Below are 22,742 nucleotides of genomic sequence, written 5' to 3'. Positions count from 1 at the left end.
CCACAGGGCGCCATTTTATGGAAGATTACAAAGTCCCGTCCATTTTGTTTGGCCTTGGAAGGAAGGTGAAGCAGAGGGAAGGGCTCTAGGACCCTGCCAGAGCCCTGGAGCCTCCTTTCCAGAGCCAGGGCTGATTAAAAGTGGCGGCAGCAGTTTTCCCCGCAGGAGGATGGCTGGACAGAGGGAAGGACTTTAGGACCCCACTGGAGTTCTGGAGCCCCCTTCCCAAGTAAGGTGCCTTGCTTAGCCACATATGCATAGCTGCCAAGTTTTCCCTTTTCTCACGAGGAAGCCCATTCAGCATAAGGGAAAATCCCTTTAAAAAAGGGATAACTTGGCAGCTATGCACATATGGGATCAGCAGCTTTCCTGCACAGTGCTTAGCCAAGAGCCTTGTTCAGCTGATTATGAGTGGTACCGGCAGTATTCCTGCACACGGCTTTGATTTGAGGTGGTGCAAAATTGAGATCTACTTGGGGACTTCAAATATTGTCCTTGCCCAGGGCACCATTTTATAGAAAATTACAAAGTCCCATCCATTTTGTCTGGCTTTGGGAGGGCGGCCCAAGGGCTCTGGGATGCTGGAAGCCTGGGAAGTACTTGCCCTGCTTTGGGAAGGAGAGAAGGGCTCTAGGACCCTTGAGCCACCTTTGTAGAGCCAGGCACCTTGCTTGGCTGCAGTGCAAGATCTGGGATCGGGCAGTTTTCCTGCACAGGGCACCAGCTGAGATGCAGCCTTATTGAGAAGATCCATTTGGGAGTGCCAAATATTGACCTCAAAAGATTGCTAAAGTAATTCTATCCATCTTTGGGACGGCAGCACAAGTGCTCTGGAGCCCTGGCACTGCCTTCCCAAAGCTGGGTAAACTTTATGCGATTGCAGCTTTGCACAGGTAGGGGTGTGCATGTGAATAAATAAAGGGCGTGTGGATTTTCTTCGCTCTCCATTTATTTACTTCCCACTGCCATGCCCACGCAAAGCTGTGATCCTACACACTGCAGTTTGGAAAGTCAGTGGTAGAGCATGAGACTAAATCTCAGGGTTTGGGGTTAAAGCTCCACATTGTGCAAAAAAATTCATGCATTGCAGGGGCCAGTTGATCCTTGCAGTCACTTCCAACGCTACAGTTCTATGATTCTGGGATGTGGGTGGCACCACCCAATTCAATCAGCAGTTCGAATCCACACAACAGGTGCTTTGTCCCAGCTCCTGCCAACCTAGCAGTTCGAAAGCATACCAGTGTGAGTAGATAAATAGGTACTGCTGCAAGCCGTAAGGTAAACTGTTTTTTGTGCGCTCTGGCACTCGTCATAGTCCTTTGTTGCACCAGAAGCGGTTTAGTCATGCTGGCCACGACCTGGAAAGCTGCCTGTGTACAAACACCGGCTCCCTTGGCCTGAAAAGCAAGATGAATGCCACACCCCATAGTCACCTTTGACTGGACTTAACCATCCATGGAACCTTTATATTGACCTATGATTTTATTATCTGAGTAGTTTTTCAATGCAATGCACCCTGCTATATAGGAAGACATTGCAACTTAAACATAATGCACAAGTTTGGGTTCTGTGTTGATCTCTCATTGTGGGCCAGGCAAGGCTGGACAATGCGCTCTCTAGCATGGTGAATACTTTCCTCTGTGAGAGAATTCCCTGAACTCCTTAAAGAGGCAGTTACCAAACCACTTTATTTTTTTTTTAAAAAAAAACACCTTTGGACTCTGCCAACTACGACCAGTCTCAAATTTTGCATTCCTGGGCAAAGTGAGTGAGCCTGTGGTGGCACATCTGGAGGACCATGGTCATGCAGGTCAATGATCTCCAGCTAAGGACAGAGGTGAAAGCTGTTTCCTTCCGCTCCTTCCTCCCGGGCCATGTCCAGAAAGTGGTGATGGGGAATGAGTGTTCGGACCCCTGGCCTCTCACTTTTGGGATGCCTCAGGGCTCCCTCCTCTCCCATGCTTTTTAACATCTATATGAAGCCCTTCAGAGAGATCATCTGGGGGTTTGGGCTGGGTGTTCATCAGTATGCAGATGATACCCAGCTCTGCCTCTCTTAAAACCAGTGAAGGCGGTGAGGGTCTTGTGTGTCTTGAGGTGGCTGGAGGATGGATGACAACTAATGGATTGAAGTTGAATCCAGACAATAAAGTATTGTCTCTGGAGGGCAGGGGGGCAGGCAGGTGTGGGGGACTCTCTGAATGCGGTAACTCTGCCTCTGAAGGACCAGGTACAGAGCATGGGGGTCATTTTGGACTCACAGCTGTCCATGGAGGCACAGGTTAATTCTGTGTTCAGGGTGGCTGTCTACCAGCTGCATCTGGTATGCAGGCTGAGACCCTACCTGCCCACGCACTGTCTTGCCAGAGTGGTACATGCACTGGTTATCTCCCGCTGGTTATCTCCCGTAGAGCAATGTGCCTTTGAAGGTGACCCAGAAACTACAACTAATCCAGAATGTGGCAGCCAGACTGGTGACTGGGAATGGCCGCCGAGATCACATAACACCGGTCCTGAAAGGCCTACATTGGCTCCCAGTACGTTTCCGAGCACAATTCAAAGTGTTGGTGCTGACCTTTAAAACCCTAAACGGCCTCGGTCCAGTATACCTGAAGGAGCGTCTCCACCCCCATCGTTCTGCCCGGACACTGAGGTCCAGTGCCAAGGGCTTTCTGGTGGTTCCCTTGTTGTGCGAAGCCAAGTTGCAGGGAACCAGGCAGAGGGCCTTCTTCGTAATGGCACCCACCCTGTGGAACACCCTCCCATCAGATGTCAACTTTTAGAAGACATCTAAAGGCAGCCCTATAGAGGGAAGTTTTTAATGTTTGATTTTGCTTTTATATTTGTTGGAAGCCACCTAGAGTGGGTACTACTACAACCAATAATAACAATGTGTTGGCTGTCAAAATCACCTGCCAAGGAAAACAGCTGAGTTTTTCTTTTTAAGAACCGTGGAATCTACTCCAATTAAAGTTGTTTGGAGTTTTTGTATAGAACCTTTTCTTGGTATGTGTAAATAATACCCAAATGAGATGGTGCACTTTCAGTGGATGGTGATGCTTCCTTTTAAAAACCCCATTCAGAATATGTGTGCGTGTTTAACTGTAAAACCAGGACTTCGACCTATTGCTCCTGTCACTGCCATCATGTGTGCAGCCTTCTATTTGTCTTGCCACAAATAACTTGACAGCATTAAGTATAAGAGCCTGGAAGCACTGAGAGAGTGTTTTATTCTAGACATGGAGTACTCAGTTATACAGAAATAATAGTTTATTTTTCAGCCAATAAACAAGAGTTGACAGATCACAGACAGCATCACAGATACTAGCAGCACTGCGAAGATTCACCACAATTTTGGGGCAACAATAACCCAACTGTGTACAGCAGGGAGTTGACAATCTCAGACCTCTGGGTTATGGGTTATATTTTTGTTGGGTTCACATGTGTACATTATATATAATCTCCTTACTCGAGTATTTGCTAAACTCAAACATCAGAAGCATTAAAGGCTTAAAACATCTGGACACCATATATATTTAGATCTTTATATTTATAGATATTTATAGATATTTATATAACAGTAACGATATGTTTCTCATTACTACAATATAGCTCATTTTTTTGTGTTTAAATTCCTTTAAAGCAACTGGGAGGAAGAAAAGCCAGTTTCACTAGAGTCACATCTGATATGTGCAAGCCACAAGCTACAACAGAACAAAGCTGTGTTTTTAACATGTGCGTTGGACCATTCCAGGACAGAACAGCTAAGAGGCAGATAAAGGATGGATCTCAAGAAGGGAGCAGGGTTACATGTCAAATGGTGGTTTTGGACTCTCCGGGCGGGAGGGGCTAGCTTTGCCAGGACGGCTGGAATTCAAGGAAAAAGAGACAAGAACACAAAAGAAAAAAACAAGGGGGGGAGAGAGAGAGGGAGAGGGACAAAAATGTAAAACAACAGTTAAAATGTGGAAAGGATTGGACATCAGAAGTTGACGTCAAGGATCTTCCAACAGAAAATCAAAAGTAACAGCACTGGGGTAAAAGGAACAAAAATTGTAAGTGGGGATGGCTGAAATTTTCCAAGGAGGATGTCTAAAGCTGGCTTTCAAAAGGACAGGATGTTGCAGATCTTTCCCCCCACCCCACTTTAAATATTTCTATATTTACCCCTCAACATATACATAAAGAAGCCAGAGAAGAGGATGTCAAGACTAGCAGTTACAAACATTTTCCCCCACATTACATATTTGAACCATCAGCATGCAAGTAGTGAAGGTTGGAAGAATCAAGAGAATCATCATGACATCAAACGAGTAGTGTTTTTGTTTGTTTGTCTGAAGCAATGGTAGTTGCACTAAAACACACAGCCCACTCCTGGAAATATTAGATATGTAGTCCATTTCTGTGGAGAGGAGGGCTATCAACCTCTCTCCTGCTTTGTGGAAAGTCAGTTGCAAGTGGTAATACAAGCCAGCTGCCTGGAAAAACCAGCCTCTCTTAACCTTCTTTTGCTACTTCAAAAAATGGAGTGTAGCACATTGTGTTGGCTCCTTCCACCTCGAGATAGTGAGAGAATTCTTGGTCTGCAAGACGGCATTATTCAGTAAGCCCTCCACAACTGCTTTCCTGTCCCCAGCTTGAGAGAAGGATGTGTCAACTGTTCCCTAAAGTTTGCACTTTGACTCAAACCCACATACCAGACGTTACCAATAATGTTCAAGAATGTTAAAACGTTTTTGTTAATATTATCTTCATGTGTTATCCTCTTCCAGAATTTTCATCTTAACTATAGCAGGGGGGTTAATTGTTACGTAGCTATAGATTAGAGCTAGATGCTACAGCTAACCAACGCAGGCAGGACGCTATGCGCAGACCAGGCAGGTTGTCCACAACTGCCATTTTGGTGCACAGCAATGCTCCTGTAAAAACAATGCTCCAAAGATCTTATGTCCTTCCAAGTTCCCCATGCCACTGAACTAGGACTACTCTACGCTCACAAAGCAATACAGGATGCACGAGAGAAGACGAAGAAGAGCTCAATCACTAACGAGCATTTTACGACATGGGGGAAAGAGGGGAGTGAAGGTGCCTGTGGGAGGAACAAGGGGTTGGGTTGCTGGGGCGGGGAGAGCCCCGGGCACAGAACTTGTTGCCAGCTTTCTACAGGCCTCGGGTTATAAATCTAAGAGGGACGGTTCAGCTGGTCGGATTATGGTGGGTCGAGTAGGTGAGGCAGGGCCCTTCCGGCTGTGAGAGCAGAGAGAAGAAGAGAGAGAGAAAGACGAGAAGAGAACACACACACACAGGTTAGCCATGGCAGTCAGTCACAATCCCTACATGCTTCTCCACCTCATCCAGACCAGGACCTTGGCCTTCACTTAGACCAGAGAGGACAAAGTTGTTATTCATAGCCTTTTAAAAATGGATCAATTTCATTGTTGCTGCTTTAAAAAGGAAGGCTAGAAGCCGCCCTTGACGCAGATCTATGAAATCCCCATGGATTACTGATGTTCACTTAGAATCCCACTGAAGGATCTCTAGAAACCAGAGTCCAATTTCCAGAAGGGAGGTCCTGGTACCCAGGTAAGTGTTGAGAAACATGCAGCACAACCTTTGTGATGCTACTATACCAAGCGAGTGAGGAGCAATGTTACACAGAATGGGTGGTGTCCTCCGGGAGGGGCTGTTTCAGAAGTTGCCGGCCAGTCTGGATCAGGCACCCCCTGCTCTGAGAGTAAAGGGCACCTTTTTGAGCTTGACCACTAGCTGAGTCCAGCTTTTTCAAACACTTCTTTATAACCCTAGAACAAATTTAGTCAGAAATTAGGTTGCAGCATGCCTCCCTCCACCCCCCTCCAACTGACAACTCCCAGTCTTTTTGAACCTCTCCAGCCACAACCAAGGGCTGCTTCACACTGTCAGACTGGCGTGGTCAGAAGTTGCCTTTGAGCTGCAGGGTGCTCAAGGTGAAGCACCTCTTAGCTACGGTATGTCCTTCAGCTCTAGTAACGGCTTCACCCTTGTTTATGTCACCCCAAACTGCTTCAGCAGGAGACAGGCAGGCACCAGCCTCTGCCAATTTCCATGTGATGTTAGCTTGTTTTTTATTTTATTGCTGCCTGTTTTAATTTATGCTTTTTGATTTTGTTACTATCTTGTTATATTTGTTTTATTTTTACTGTGCGAACTGCCTTGAGAAAAGATTGAAGTGTGGCCTAATTTTTGCAAAGCAAATTCATATCCTGGTGCATCCATTTTTTTTAGGTGCTGTAAACCTTGACAGCACTCATTTTCCAGTACTGATTCATTTCCTGGAACTTACCTTAAGTTACTGTATAGTCTCAGTATTATAGACAAGTCTGCCACATAACCTTTCTTACTGTGGGGGTTGCCACTGTGCATGGATGTCACGAGGCTTGATCAGGTTGGGTGTCTGGGAACAGATTGGGAGAATCCCAGAGGGGCTCTCCATCTCCATGGCCATAGCCCAGGCTAGTATAAAATTATCTGTGGGCTCTTGCACAGTAAATGTATCTAACAGAGAAGTTAAATTATCTGTGTGACGATCCTACATGCATGTAAACCACTGTGAGCAGAAGTTGTCACCAGGGCTTGCCCTTTACCATGAAAGAGTTTGCTTTGGTCTACCATTTTCCTCTCTCAAACCTACATTTGTATCCCCCCCCCTTAATAAGCTCCAACCAGAACAAAGCTCCATTTTGTAGTGGTCTAAAGTCAGCACTGCCTTGAGGAGGCATAGCTTCCCAGCATGTGTACTGTGTGGCTATTTAGAGGTGTGAAGGATCCTAACACGTCATGCTCTACACACAAAAGCATTTGCTACATGGGAGTTGCATAGGAACCTTGTAATGCAAGAAGGATGCAAAAGCAACTCTTCTCTTAAAACTGGAAGGGAAATGATTGTTTGTGACTTCCTTGGTGCTCTTTGTAATCCAGGCTCTGGGCAGGCAAAGTTTCCCAACAGCGAGTCCCAGAAGGATGCACGGGCGACAGCCAAGCCTCCTCAAAAAGACCAGCTCCTGCATCCAAACAGCCTGGCAAGAACTGAATGGCAACCTCTGAGCTGCTGTTGAGGAGGGCGGACAGGAAGCAGGAAAGAGATGATGTTCTGGAAGCAAGTCAGTTGCTGCAAAACGGCCGTGATGATGGAACACCAAGTTACAGTCCCCCTGAGCTGCATGGTATACCTCTCACATGGCATACCTCCACAGCTACAGGTTCACTGGGGATGATACAGAGATGTGCCAAGGGGAAATCAGCACCTCCACCTGAACGCCACTGCTCTCCGCTCACTCTCTTCCTCCACACCAATGGCCTTGATCAAACTTAGAAGGGCAGGGGCTGAGGCAGGCAATGCTGTACTTACGCCACTGTCCAAAACAGGCCTTGAAAATTCATTCTAGTATTACATAAGGATAATGCATATACAATTAATTTTAGCACAACAAAACAAGGTCTTTTCTCTAGATGCAGATTTATAAGCAGAGAATAGAGGGTTGGTATATAGACACAAATCAAGAAGATTAGATACTTGGGGCATTATGTTTTCCTACACACTTTCTTGGACTACTCCAACACAGATGGGTGGTGGAAGCTGCTCAGAGTATAATGAAGTGGTGCTCCATTTTTTCCTATAGTAAGGGAGCACAATTTATCCCTGCTGCCGTGAAAGTATATAAGGCTAACATCTTGTTTCAGCTGCTGTATGTCGTTCCAATGTGGATTCAGGATTTAGTTCAACAGTTGAGAGTGTTATTTCGAACTTTTTGCATCCCCTTTTTGGAATCCCATAGTGAGTGCTAACCACTGGTCAATGGCTGGAGGCTGGCCTTGCATCTATAGATTTAACTGCCTCCCTTCTGCAACAGACTACTTTGCCCCCTTGTGAGTAAACACCCCAGAAGGACACAGGAATGGCACCTGGAATATTTCTTGGCTGATACAAAATAATAATAACAGAATTAGTGGCCAAGTTCCTGTTCTAGGCTCAAAGGTCTCATAAGAAGATTCATGCTAATTTCCATTTGTATCTCATGCTTTTATCTTTTGTAATCGTATGTTAAGTAAGTGTATGTTTTAATGCTCATGGCTTTTATTCTGTGTATGCTCTGTCTTCGTAGGTCTGTGACAATATTAAAAATGATTGATTGATTAAATTTACAGGAGATACTCCCCACAATGGGACATTTTTCAAGATTTTACATTCATGTACAAAGACAAGTATGTGCAAAAGGTTTTCTATCTCTGCCTCTTTCATGTGAGTGCAATTCCACAGCTTGCTGCCTTTGCCCACCCCTGCACTCACCTTTGGTCACACACATATTACTCCTTAACAACACATTCGTAATGCAGTCTTTCCCTTCCAGAATTCTGGGTGCTCTAGTTTGTTATGGTTTGCTGGAAATTGGAACTCTGGGAGGGGTAAACTACAGTGCCCAGAATTCTGGAAGGGGAAAATTGCACTACAAATATGCTTAAAAGCTAGTGTACACAACTTCAGCCTCTCAGGACACAAATAACAATAAGACAGATTTTCTAGCTCAGTGTGATTTATTATACTGCCAAATTGCTCCTGCTTCACTGCTCCCCTGGCAACAAACCACCCCCAGGACAGGGGGCTTCCTAAGAGGAGCTTGCTAGGGAGCAAGAGACCATTGCCCCTGCTTTCGATATTCCCCCTTCTCTCTCTCTCATAACTGCTGTGGAACAGGCTGTATGAGCCACCCAGAACACTAGTTTACTGTGCCAGCATGGCACCTGCCACCTGGCCCAGGCCACGGCATTTTTATAATCACGCTTCAAAAAACAAAACAAATCTGTCTGGTCCTCATGTTCATGAAGAAAAAAAAACCCGTTTTGCTTGTGTAACTGTTCTTGCACGCACACGCAAACATGCACACGAAGCAGGGGAGGGGAACTGAATGACTGAATGTGCAATAAATCCTGTGAATCTAAGTAGAATTATGTAATGCACATTATTATTATCTCTGCTACTCTTAGAACCTGTCTTTCTCAGCTGCAGAATCTGCAGTTGGGTTTCTTTACTGCCCCCCAGGCCCTATTAATACTCAATTCCTCATTGCCAAAGTATCTCTTTTGCTGCCCTACCTTTTGTTGTGAATTCTCTTCCTACCTTAACTGGAAACCCCAAAGAGAATAATGCTTGCCAAGGCCCTTCTTTGGCGTTCAACAAAAATGCTGCTGCAAAGTTTTGGAAGAGAGAAAGGAAAATAGAAGCAGAGAAGGCAAGAAAGGCTTAGAAAGGCTCTCTTGTTGCAATGTAGAAAAAATGGGTACAGAGATCAGAAGGTGGAATAAAGTTTACAGCACAAAGTTCAAGTCAGATGCTTGGCTCCTACAGTCTTTTCACACATACAGGTTCATTGTGGAAGCTGACTAAATCTCAAGGCAGTAGGGGTGTAAGGGTTAGAGTGCTGAACTTAAGACCAGGGAGATTTGGGCTCAAATCCCCATTCAGCCACAAAGCTTTCTGAGCCAGTTGCTGTCACACAACCAAACCAACATCACAAGGTTGTGAAGATAAAGACAGGGAACCATGTACATTATCCTGAACATCTTATAGAATGGGAGGGATAAAGTGAAATTAGATATCTAGATAGATCAAAGAACTTACTGAGACTTGGTCACCTTGTTTAGGAACAAATAAAGCAGCGTTCCATGGCATGGGTGTGGCCATGAAATTTGTGCATCCCTGAGTGTCAATGTGTGAGGCTTGAGAGTCACAACACACCAAGTAAAACAGTACCAAGGGATATGGAACCAGAACCCCAAAGGAGTTAGTTTAAGCACATTCAGTAGGAAGTTTGAGACCCAGCAACTTTGATTGCAAGCTGCTGTGTTTCACAAGGAGGGTGCTGTGTGGCAGTGGTGGGGGTTTGGGGTAGAGTTGGGATATTTCCTAAGTCACAGAGCTTGGAATGAACTAGTCCAGCTGAACAAAGTTCACTGAACTGGTTCACAAACCTCTGGACTACATCTGAAAGTAATTCCCATAATTGTCGGGTAAAATAAGGGTGAATTAAAGTTCATTTTGGGGTAGAATTTTGAATGATTTGGGAGTCTTTCATGTCCATTCCCTCCTGGACTAGCTTTCATTTTTTTTAACAAAAGTAAGTCAAACAGGAAGTTAGTAAGCAAAACATTGATGCAATGTCCTAAGGCTTGTTAGGCAGATACTATGCCCTACTGTTGCTGAGTATGTTGCTAAGCACTCAGAAGGAAGGGATGTGAGGCATATCCTATATCCTGCTGAAGGGAGTCATTCTTCTAACAGGAGCAGCTTGCTGTGAGAAGTGTGTACAGTTACAGGAATAAAGCAGATGATGCCTTGTGCCTTTAACAACTGTGTTGCTGGCACAACTTGCCTTTTCTAGAATAGGTGCAGGAGCCACCCCCTTTATGGGTGATCAACTGTGCAACCGTGTATATGCCTTGCGTCGGGAAATTATTAAATGATCCATTTCAAACCCAGCGGAAGAGAGCTGGAAAGTCTTCGTGGTTTGCAAGGAGACCCTCCCCAGAGACCCAAGTGGACGTCAATGAGAGTGGAGAAAGCCCCCAAGAGACTTGGTCTTGCTCTGGTGCCAGCCCAATTGAAATGTACGGGAGTGCACAGGATGAAAAAAAAAAGCAGAAGGTGATGGGAGAGGCCTCCCTCTTTTCCTGAGTCCAGACAGAGGAGAGGATCCTGGGATGGAAGGACCAGCGGTCTGCTTTGGCCAATGTTTGTGGAAGAAAGCTTGGGGAGAAAAGTCCTTTATTAAGGTGAACCTCCCAGATAATGGTATACTCTTCACAAACTCACTCTCTTCCTCCCTCCTTCTCAAAATCATGTTCCCAACTGTCCAGTTCTATGGGACTTAAGAGGACTATGACGGATGGTCAGTGGGGGGAATTATTTTCTTTTCACATAATTTAAATTAATTGCAGCAAAAAAATTCCCACATTTCCACTACAACGCTCTAACGAGCAGGAATTTGCAGGGCCTGCTTCTGAAGACCAGGATATCTATAAGAACTACCTAGGAGAGGCAGGTGGCAGGACAGGGGAATGGGAAGGCATGGCTGGGTGGAATAAGACTAACACTGAGTCATGCATCACTAGAGGCTGAGGGAGGCAGGGGTGAGTGGGAGTGAAGAACGTACCGTAGCTGCCAATCTTCAAGGGTCACTGATAGTGATTCTGAAAGACAACACGAGAGCAACATGGCTGTTCAGACAATTTGAGGCAAGAGGCCACGCAAGTCTGGAAAATGAGTCACACACTCGTGTGCACATGCACACGTGCGTGCACACAGATACTTGTGAAAAAGCACAATGACCAATACTGCATACATGTGCATGGACAATGAAAGGAAGGTGGAAATCTGCAGCTGCACCCACCCACCCACCCACCCACACGACCGCACACAGAAGGATGACTGCCTCCTCACATACCACAATTCCATTGCAAGATACAAAACTGTGCCTGCACCAGCATGTACAACAGACACACACGACACACGCCAGGACCCTTGCACCCCATGCACACTCACGCAGCTGCAACCATGCACACCTGTGCAAGAGCCAACATTTTCAGCCATCCACAGGTATGTGGCCGCTGGCACTTTAAGGGCATTGGCACACAAAAGGACTGGCAGGCTGTGTACAAACTTACCTGCCTCCAGAAGTGAGTGCAGGGTATTCTCTCCTCCACTGCCAGGGCCAGCCCTATCACTAGATGAAATGAGGCCGCTGCCTTGGGCAGCAGATGCGTGGGGGTGGGCGTGCACGTGCAGAGCTGTGGCAAAGGTGTGGGAGGACAGAGCTGAGCCTGCACCCGCTAAGCACTACTCCTGCCCTCGGGTGCAGCGGAGGGTCTTGCTCTGGGGTACATGGTGTGTAAAAGGTATCATGTTATAAAATAAATAATAAATAAATGTTATAAAATAAATATTTTGAATGTTTTAATGAGTCATATTTTTTTGTTTACCCTGTTTACCCTGGAGGGTCAACTGTTCTTTTCTGTAAAGTTTGCACCCCAATATCTTGCTAGTGCAGGAAAACTGATTCCCTTGTCTTGCCCAGATGGGATACTTCCTAGAAGACAGCTGTCTGGCAGCAATGCACTTCAGGAAGAATATAAGCTTTCTCCCACAGGTCACACATGAGGTGTTTTAAGGTACTTACAATGCAAATGACTTCCTTAATCAAACGCAGAAGCTGCATTCTCACACATTCAGAACTAAGACTACTCACGCACATGCCTAAATAGGGACTATTCTCACTATATTGTGTGAAAATTCCCCTTGTCAGAGCTGCCCTCTTCTGATTACTGGACCATCCTACTAAACCAGAGGAGGCTAGCTTGTGCCCCCCCCCATGCATATGGACTGCAACTCCCATCATTCCTGGCTGTTGGCCATGCTGGCTGAGGCTGATGGGAGTTGCAGCCCAGCAACAAGGTCACAGGTTCTCCCCCATTGCTGCACCAAATAGTTGTCAGGTGTAAGGGTATGTTCAACTGCACCTTACACTTGGGTAACAACAGGGCCACAGCTTCAGGGCTACACAAGCAAACATACCGTGTGCATCCCAGCCCTCTTCATAGACCTTGTAAATTAATTTGTTAAAAAGACCTTTTACAGTGCAATCCTACACATATCTACTCAGAAGTATTTCACTGATGCATAGTCCCAGGTAAGTGGGTACAGGATTACAGCCTTAACCTACTAGCTGTCTCCAGTTAATGCATGCACACGAAAGCTCATACCAAAATAAAAACTTAGTTGGTCTTTAAGGTGCTACTGAAGGAATTTTTTTATTTTACTTCGACTCAGACCAACACGGCTACCTACCTGTATCCAGTTAATATGGCAGCCGATAATTCTAAACATATGCAGGCACTTATAAAAACTGCAAATAGAAAGCGCCATCTTTAAAAATATATGCCTCCCCCTTCCCTCTATCTTGTAGGACTGACTCTTCTAAGATGATGTCCACTACAACCTATGGATCATCTAAAATTAAAAAGAGGTGATGCTTCTTGCTTCAGAAACAATATGTAAATTTATGTGCACTTAATCAACAAGTAACCAATTCAAAAGTCCTATGTCTTATTAGAATTCATTTCTTTAGGTTGCAGCCTTAATAATAGATAATTATTACGTTTGCTCAACCCTTTACCACCGGGCAAAGTGCGCGCACACACACACGCACACACACACACACACACACAAACATGTGTAGCTCAAAGGCTTAAATGCTGGGCCCCATTCAGTATTCCCCACGCAATGTGGGAAGGCCAAATTTGTGTTAAAAGAAGAAAAACAAGAAACAGAAACAGAACAGCAACAAATGAAGATGGTTGTCGGCTCACTTGTGGCCAGCAAACTGAAGCCCAACTGCCCAGTGTGAACTCTCTTATTCTATATACAAGAGATGGAGCAAGGAGGACTAACTTGCCATCTGGGGGCTGTTGACCAATGGAGTAGGAGTTGGCCAACAACGGGGTGGAATAAAAGAGTTGGGAGGAGAGAGAAAGAGGGAGAGAGAATCCGGAAACGCTTGGAAATCATTTGAGCTGAGCCACTCAAGTATTCTCAACACCTTGGCATCTTAAAGACTAACAAATATTGCTGTAGCATAAACATTTGTGGACATTGAGTCCCCTTGTGGTCCAGAAAAAGTTTGTCTAAGTCCCTAATGTATTATAAGACTGTCTTTAAAATGCAACAGCCTAACAGGTCTACTTTTCTGGACGCTGTCAGAATTTCATACTGTATACTTTTTCTGAGACATGAATGGTTGCAGAGGCATAGCAAGGTCAGGTGGTACCTGGTGTGAATTTTTTTTTGGTCACCCCCACTCACATTGCAATTTGTAGGGATGGTACCCCAAAGTTGTTGAGTTTTTTTAGGGTACCCCAAAGTGGGTGACGTTTTTTTAGGGAGGGCTGGCTGTGAAACTGATACACCTGCCGATATCGCGAAAATCTGCCCACTGATCGCATAAAACCACCTGCCAGGGATGTGAGTGCTGTCTCCCGGGGGGTGCCAGGCTAATCGCCGGGCGGATTTGCGTGATCAGCGGGCAGAATTTCACAACAAAAGCTGCCCATGGGGGGGGGTGTGAACATCGCCACACCGATCCGCCCAGGAGGAATTTGTCACACACCCCGGCATGACACCCAGGGCAGACCACACACACCCCTTGCGGATGCCCCTGAATGGTTGTATCCAATAGGGGCTAAAAGTATCCAAAACATCTAAATAATGTACACTTGCTCCCGGTACATTTCTGGGCACAATTCAGAGTGTTGGTGCTGACCTGTGGAGCCCTAAATGGCTTCAACCCAATATATCTGAAGGAGCGCCTCTACCCCATCATTCAGTCTAGCTCCGAGGGCCTTCTGGCAGTTCCCTCACTGCAAGAAGCGAAGTTACAGGGAACCAAGAAGAGGGCCTTCTCGGTAGTGGCACCCACCCTGTGGAACGTCCTCTGATCAGATGTCAATGAAATAAACAACTGACTTTTTAAAGACATCTGTAGGCAGCCCTGTTTAGGGAAGTTTTTAATGTTTGATGTTTTCTTGTGTTTTAAATATTCTGTTGGGAGCCTCCCAGAGTGGTTGGGGCAACCCAGCCAGAGGGGTGGGGTACAAATAAAATTACCGTATTTACTCAAGTCCAATGCACCATCAAATCTAATGTGAACCTCAATGTTCAGAACCCTGAAAGCAAAAAGAGTATTTGCTGGCAAATGTAAATGTGCCATCGAATCTAATGCACACCTTAATTTTCATAACGTAATTTGGCCAAAAAAGGTAAGCATTAGATTCGATTAAATATGGTATTGGTATTATTATTATTAGTCCTACTCAAAGCAGACCCATTAAAACTGATGGGCAGGACTAACGTAGGTGCACTGTTTTAAATGGGTTTGCTCTGAGTAACCTCCTACCCCCTTCCTTGACCCACCCAGTCCTGGCAGCCTCTAGACATTTTGCCAGAGACATGCAGGCAAAACCTACTTCTGTGCAACTGTGGAAATGCCCCCCCCCTTCTAAGTCAGGCTTCCTCAATCTCGGCCCTCCAGATGTTTTGAGACTACAATTCCCAGCATCCCTGACCACTGGCCTTGCTAGCTAGGGATCATGGGAGTCTGGGAAGACCGAGGTTGAGGAAGCCTGCTCTAAGTCATGGGCATAGCCAGGATTTACTGGGGAGGGCAGGCTTTATGTTGGGGGGGGCATGTTATCTGCAATGCAATTGGTCAGTCAGTTATTTTTATTTATTTACTTGATTTTTTGAGGGCAGTTCCCCCCCCCCCATGCCCATGCTCTAAGCGTCCACAAAACAGCTTCAGATGATTTTAAAAGGGGAAGCATTTCAGAGCAGGGAGGGAATAGAGACTTCAGAAGCCACATGGCCTGGGCTACAATGTCTCCCATTCTCTGTCAGATGGACAGGAGATCAGAGGTGCTGTTCTTAGGAGTCAGGTGTGTGCACACACACACACTTTCCTTACACCAGCGTTTCTCAACCGCTGTTCCGCGGCACACTAGTGTGCCGCGAGACGCTGGCTGGTGTGCCGCGACGTGCGGCGACGAGAAGGGCGATTTGCATTGTCACATGCCTGGCGGCCGCCAATAACCAACACTGACCCGCCGGAAAGCAATATTTCTCCTCCTCTTTCCCAAAGCTCAGTGCAAACGAGCCTGGCGGCCGCCAAAACACAACTCTGACCCGCCGGAAAGCAATATTTGGCAAGTGTTTCTTACAGTCATAATTATAATATAGGGCGGCACAGAGTTAAATTTTTTAACTTTTTTAATGGTGGTGTGCCTCGTGATTTTTTTCACGGAACAAGTGTGCCGTGGCCCAAAAAAGGTTGAGAAACACTGCCTTACACTATTCTTTGCTGCTGCCTGGCAGTGCCCCTAGGCCCAGAAACCAAACATTTGCAAGTGGGGGGGGATGTGGCATTGTGTAGGAGATAAAAGTCAGAGAGGAGATGAAGTAGAGAGCAAAACCTCGTTCATTTCAGCCTGCCTGTATATAGAATATATAACCCATGAGGATGAGAGAGAGAGAGAAAGAGAGAGGATGGCAGTGGAGAAATGTGTTGGGGAGACTGGGAGAACTGCACACAGAGGTAAAGCAGCAGAAAGTAAAGCAGATTATAACTGAATTCAAAAAAAGGAAAAGGAACAAGAAAATGGCAGGGGGCAGAGAGAAGCAAAGAGAGAGAGAGAAGCAAGAGCAGGCAACAATACAGACAACAGGAGCAGCAGCACATGGTAAACAGGCCCTGGCCAAAGGATGCTGTAAACGAGGAATTGGGCCTGCGGAGAAGACCCTGTGCATCTAGAAAGCAGGTGGGTATAACTAACCATTTGCATGCCAAAGTGTTGCTTTATTATTATTATTATTATTATTATTATTATTATTATTATTGCAACTAATACATAAGCCAGTGTCCTGCACCTTCTCCAGGCTCGTCCATGCCTGATCCTAATCTAGATCTGTGGTGTGTTTGCAGAGCAAAAATCTGGTGGGAACAAAGCCCCACTCAGCCAGGCAAGGTCATTATCAGCAAGCACCGTTCTGTACCCAAGTGTCCATCAGAGTGACCAGTCTATAAACCCTTACTATCAGATATTGATATGGGAGACGGGCCCTCCCCAGAAAGGGGCGCCTTCCGACTCTGACACCCACAAACCTCTGGGTGAGCGATGCCTGCGTGAGAGCTGCAGGCAGAAAGTGTGGAGTTTTCCTCTTGGCACTGCAAAGCTGAGATTTCCCTCTGTACTTACCTCTGACTCCATCCTGCAACAAGTATGCCCAGAGACAAGTTAAGAGTGGTACAGCTGAACAGCCCAGAGCTGGGACTGGGGAAATTATAATTTTCTAGAACCTAAGGTTTTGTGCTTTGCTTCAAACGATAATGTGAAGGCACAGCAAATGGAACTTAGTGGGCTGCCTGAATCACCAACTGGAACAAACAGTCTTGCATCACCACTAATGAAGGGGCAGCATATCCTACACCAAAGGGCAGGAAGCTGGCTTAAGGGGCCCAGGGCAGGCTGCATGGAGTTTTCCTCTCCAACATCTCTCTCCTCCCCAGGACCTGCCAGCTGAGGAATCAGCCTCACTCTGCCTCAAGGCAGAGCCATTCCTTCTTCCTTGGAAACTGCCCTGGGACGTATAGTTCAGGAGGTGGGTGATGGGGGAGAATCCCAGCAGAGGATTCTCAGCAAACTGCAGCTCCTGAGATTTGTTAAACCAATCTCAGTTTGTAGGACAGATGAATTGCTAATGACTTCTCATTCTTCAAGGGGTGCAAAAAAACCAACAACACAGGAGCATAGTAAATGTTCATGTGATCTAACAGTCTCATGTTCAGTGACAGAAAAGCCCTGATCCATGCTTTCAACTCAAGTCAAGGGTTTTGCCGGGAAATTCTGCTAATTAAGAAGATAAGGCAAGTCCCAACCAACTCCTTTAAGACACCCTGAGCAGCCTTTCTCAGTTGGAAGCAACAATGGAACAAAATCTTTATCGACAATCTTCCCACAGCAGCTTCTCAAGTTCATCTATTTGAAATGAAGCATTTATACCTAGTTCCCTAAAAAGGTAAAGGTAAAGGGACCCCTGACTCACACGTAAAAAAACACGCACCCAATACCAGCTCTGGACAGCTACTTGCTATTTAAACAAACAAACAAACAAACAAACAATAAATAAATAAAGACAGACAGCCTTCTTTTGCTTAAGATCAGCAGTTAAATATCACCAACAAAACTCTTCCCAAATGTTTCTGTTTCATTTGCAAAACAAAGTATTTCCAGACACACAAAACCACGCGCAGCAGCCTGGTCTTATACATGTCTGTCTGTTATCAAGGGCCACCACATTCCACAGGTCATGCTCCCATTGTATGACTTAGCAGTGCAAGCCTCCCAACCATATTTACCCAGAAGTAAGTCTTATTGAAGTCAATGGGGCTTACTCCCAGGCAGGTGGGTCAGGACTGCAGTCTAGGTTCTTGGTAAACATGCATAGAATTATGCGTATTTACTTGGGAGTACCTCCACCGAACTCGTTTGGACTGATCTTCACGTAAAAGTCCATGGTGCTGTTCTATAGGAAACAAGTTTTGCTATCATTCTCAGTTGTAGTCTTCTGCATGCCAGGTCCAAAGTGCAACATCTTATTCTGGCTAAACTTTCTTCATGTTATAGAAAGAGAAGTTGGCAGAAGCATGTTTTCCCCAGGGGGGACCTGGTTGCTCTGGCTGGAGTGGGGGTCTGTTTCTATGAGGCTCTCTACCTTGGAAATTAATCACAAAAGGGGTGAAGTACAGTTCTCCTCCCCAATCAATAATATAACACTTTCTTTCCTGCAAGAACCACTGGGCAGGTGGGGTGGTGGTGTCACACAAGAAAGCCCTAAGACTCTAGACTGAAGTGACTTCCTACTCTGATTGAAAGCCTTGCATCAGAAAAGGATAGAAAATGCTTAGTAAGAAACTCTCTAGATCTCTCACTTACATCTTGTGCTCCCAGGCACTCAAAGTTCTGGGGGCAGTGGCTCATGAGACAGATTTACATAATATTTGCATAAGTAGTTCCTGTTTGTACTGAACTTGGCATCTACTAAATTTTGGAACGTGCTTCCTTATAACCATGCCCACATTTCCCTGGCTGCCAGGATGGCCAACCACTTTCTAAGCAAAGTTTTAAAAATGGTGGAAGAAGGTGATTTGAGGCCTACTATGAAATGCATAGCAGCCAGGACCGTCCTAGGCTTTCTCCCTAACGAGGCACCTTGCACCTAGCCACGATGACAGATCTTCTTCAATACCAGGTAGTGCTGCTGCCTCCAGTGATCTCCCAAACCATCTTTTCCTCAGATCCACCAAAGGTTATAAAAGAGCCTAATATCTTCTCCCAAAGGAGACTTCAGCATGCAAAGAATGAGCAAGTTCTCATGAGCAGCGTTGGGGAATCCAGTCATGACCTTGAGCACCGGGAAAGGCACTTAATGGCACAACCCCAAGCATATTTATTTACTCCGGAGGAATCCTCGCTGTGTTCAACGGGGCCTGGCTCCCTAGGAAGTGGGCTGAGGTTCATGAGGTCCTAGTGCAGCTGGTGGCCAGAGCCTGTTATCCCTTCCTGCCCTTCCCTTCCTGCCCACTGCACAGCCAGACTTACCTGGGAACACCGGGAGGTGCACGGTTGGGCCGAGATGGAACCTGAGGGGGAGGCCCAAAAGGATCAGGGGAGGCCCCAGGCCTAGAGGGCACAGGAGGAGCACCACCCAGAGTGGGACCACCAGCAGGCGGTGGTCCAGGAGCCGGGCCTCGCGATCCAGGTCTGGCTGGGGGGACTGCAGGAGCTCTCCTCTGGGGTGTAGGGCTGGATGTAGGAGACCTATTGAACAGAGAGAGGGTTTCACTGCCGCAGCACGCCCACAGGATGACAAGGCACCCTGGCACAGTTAAAGAACCCTTCAGGCAAGAGACAAAACCACTTCCAAGGGAGATGGCAGCAGTTTGAGCGAGGGAGGCACCCGGGCTTTTGGTGGGATTTGTCTTTTGCCACACGGTCGTCCCTTGCCAAGCGGGACTTGCAGGTGCAAATCCTGCAGTAGTGTTTACAGGATTTGCAACACTACCACAGCCTGCTTGTTTACCTGAGGCAAAGGTGTGGTGATCGTGTACACACCATGTGTAGCAATCCTTCCTAGGGACTGAGATCTCTTTGGGGGCCCCCAATAAAATATTTGAAGGGGCTGAGCCCCCCAAAGTTAATGAATTCAAATAGTGTGTGTACAGCATGTCTTGTGATCAATTGTGCGGGGCGTGGCTTACCTCCCCCTCCCCATTTTATTCAAGTCGGTGTGCCTGGCCACCATCCACCTCCATCGTCCACAAGACTTTTGTGCGCTGGGTGGGCACCAAGGTCCCAGCAACCCCTGCGATGCTTTGTGAGCACAAATGTGGCTGCTGTGCTGAACTGCAATGCTCCAGTGCCCAAGCTTCCCATTCCAGCAGTGGGGCCCACCTAAGTTGCTAAAAGAGGCCTCAGGAAGGTCTGCAGGGGCCTCCCCCTGAGCCTCGGGTACCTGCGTCCGGACGGTATGTTCTGCACCTGCAGCCAGGAGTCGTCCACCGGCGGGGGCAAGGGAGTGCTGATGGTGGTGGTGTTGATGTCCCCGATGATGTGGTGTGCCTCCTTCAAGGCATGGTACATGCGCAGCATCTCATCACGCCGCTGGGCTTGCTCGGCCGATTCTTCCATCAGTGTGTTTTGGTCTCCACAGGAATACAGGTTTGCCAGCAGCTCCGAGTGGATAAAGTCCTTTGTCTACCAAAGGGGGAAACAGAGGCAGTCACCATTCAGAGCAGATCTGCAACACAAACATTTAAACTGCTATCTGCCTAGGCCACTTTTTAGGTAGCCCCTACCCTGGTATTCCAGGCCCCTTTGTTTAATATTAAGCATCCATTTTTGCTTCTCTAAGCTTACTTAACAGGAAGTAAATCCCATTGAATGCAGCTGGACCCACTTTTGAGGAAGCATTTATAGAAGACTGCTTTTCCTAATACAATATGCATGCCAACAGCCCAGTCTTCCTAGCCCTAGTCTCCCATTCTAGCTGTTACCTCACATTGGGCCTCCACTGTCCTAGCTTACATGCAGCCCCATAGACTGTTTGATGGGATACATACATTGTTTATCATAAGGTGCATGATGGTCTTAGGCATGAGGTCACGGATGGTCTTGTTGACAATGGCCATGTAGGAGTCTACAAGGTTCCTGATGGTTTCCACCTGTCTCTCCAGTTGAGGGTCCATGGAATGCATCAAGCTGTCAGATCCGTTCTCTTCTGACTCACTGGCCTATGTAGGATGTTGAAGAGACAAGTTGTGTCTTTAGTAAGGCAAACACAGGCCACACCTCCAGTGGCAAAAAAAAGGGAAGGGCTAAGGAACTGATGAAACACCATGAGAAGACATGGGGCTTGTCACTTCAGAGCTGATGGTCTCATTCTTATCTAACTTCCCAATATATCCAAATCTCACACACCCACACACCCCAGAAGTTTTTGGTCCTCACTCTGATTCTTCTTTATTCAAGCCCGGGGAGTGGGGGAGAAGGATGCTGAGCTGCTAGATACAATTACTGAACTTGACCAATCGCGTGCCCCCTTCCCAGAGCAGGAGTGGGAGAGCTTGGAGAATCTTCTACAATACAATACTCCTTAGTTATTTTATTACATATAGATGCATGAGAGGATGCTTTCTGGTTAAATGAATGAGCTTTATGTTGGCTTGACTTGCCTATAAAACACTTTACAGATTAGAAGCCACCTACACCAATTTCTGTGAATTTCCCCAAAGTGTTAAATGGTTAGAAAGCTAGATTATCTGAAATAAGTATTCTCAAGAGGCCATGAAAGGAAGAGACAATTTTGCGGCATTTCTATATGAAGCCCAGACATATACAGGATAAGCCCACGGGAAGGCTCACAGCAGCAGTCATTGGCAATAATGCAATCTTCAGCAATGCTCATTTAAAACATCTGTACTTGGAGAGAAGTGAGTGGTCTTGATTGAGTCCTAAACAAATCAGGAATCAACGTTTGCTGACAAATTCTAGTTCAGCAGTTTTCCCATATACAACTGCCGGATGAGGACACACTTTATGCACATGATGAAGTAGGGTCTAATCCAGGGGAGAGGATCCTGAGGCTCTCCAGATGTTGTTGGACTCCAGTTCCCATCATCCCCAGCCAGCAGGGCCAATGCTCAAGGAGGATAAGAGCTGGATCCCAACAACATCTAAAAGACCACAGGTTCTTCACCCCACTATACCACATGACAAGAACAGAGCTAGGGCTCTAGTCCCATGGAAGGAAGGTACCCAGAAGTGCAAGGTGGTCAGGCACGAGGCCAGGCCAGTTGTGAGTAGTCCCACAGGTGGGACAGGTACTACAGGGGTATACTATGCATATGACAAATGTATGTTTACTTCGCTTACTGCTGTGTCAGCCTATGCAGCATCGGTTACCTGAAATGGGGGAGGATGTTAGTATTTCACGCTTCCGATGCTGCAGATGAGATTGGTGTAAATCACATGCCTGTCTGGGAAGAGTGTGGGAGCAGAAGACAGTCTTATATCTTCCACTGTATGCACTTATTGTACAGTGGTACCTCTACTTACGAATTAAATGCGTTCCGAACGCACATTCGTAAGTCAGAAAAAATTGTAAGTCGAATCCCATAGGAATGCATTGGGAGAAAAAAACCGTAAGTCAAAGCAACCCTATCTAAAAATTCGTAAGTAGAAAAAAGCCTATCTAAACCGCATCCAAGATGGCGGACGGAGCTCCATTCATAAGTAGAAACATTCGTAAGTAGAGTTATTTGTAAGTAGAGGTACCACTGTACTGTACTTTTGCTTTTACTTGTTCCTCTGTTTCCCTCAGAGCTGGAGAGAGAGGACGCCATGACTCTGTATACAGTGTGTAAATAAATGCATAGATTAGCTCAACGATGTCTCATGCTTCTTGCTGTGTTTTGCTAGAAGATTAGTGTGCATATATCATTTGATATATGCCGCTGAAGCGCACTGGAGAAGGGAAATGCCTTTTCCAGAGCTGCACATACTGGAAGACGCTCGGAGTTCGGGGGCTGCAGAAGGGGCACCCC

The 22,742-nt window shown here is 46.3% G+C and overlaps 1 protein-coding gene across 11 annotated transcripts in view; it reads right to left on the bottom strand.

Annotated features, from left to right (window-relative positions):
- Positions 1 to 679: 679 nt before the first annotated feature.
- Positions 680 to 22,742, bottom strand: part of DNM1 (dynamin 1) — a 148,403-nt gene continuing 126,340 nt past the window's right edge. Inside the window, exons 17-21 of one of the 11 annotated variants that reach the window (XM_060270177.1) lie at positions 20,760 to 20,930; positions 20,153 to 20,394; positions 19,240 to 19,458; positions 11,187 to 11,223; positions 683 to 5,247 (exon numbers count right to left, since the gene is read on the bottom strand). In XM_060270177.1, the coding sequence (XP_060126160.1) occupies positions 11,202 to 11,223; positions 19,240 to 19,458; positions 20,153 to 20,394; positions 20,760 to 20,930 (654 nt within the window). In that variant the 3' untranslated portion in view covers positions 683 to 5,247; positions 11,187 to 11,201. Of the gene's footprint in view, positions 11,224 to 11,446; positions 19,459 to 20,152; positions 20,395 to 20,759; positions 20,931 to 22,742 lie in introns of those variants that run through there. The other 10 variants (XM_060270176.1, XM_060270175.1, XM_060270180.1 and 7 more) reach the window with 10 other exon arrangements.

This window comes from Zootoca vivipara, chromosome Z (assembly GCF_963506605.1).
Source record: "Zootoca vivipara chromosome Z, rZooViv1.1, whole genome shotgun sequence".
Taxonomy (NCBI): domain Eukaryota; kingdom Metazoa; phylum Chordata; class Lepidosauria; order Squamata; family Lacertidae; genus Zootoca; species Zootoca vivipara.
Note: the sequence above shows the minus strand (reverse complement) of the source record. Positions and strands in the feature narration are given on the sequence as shown.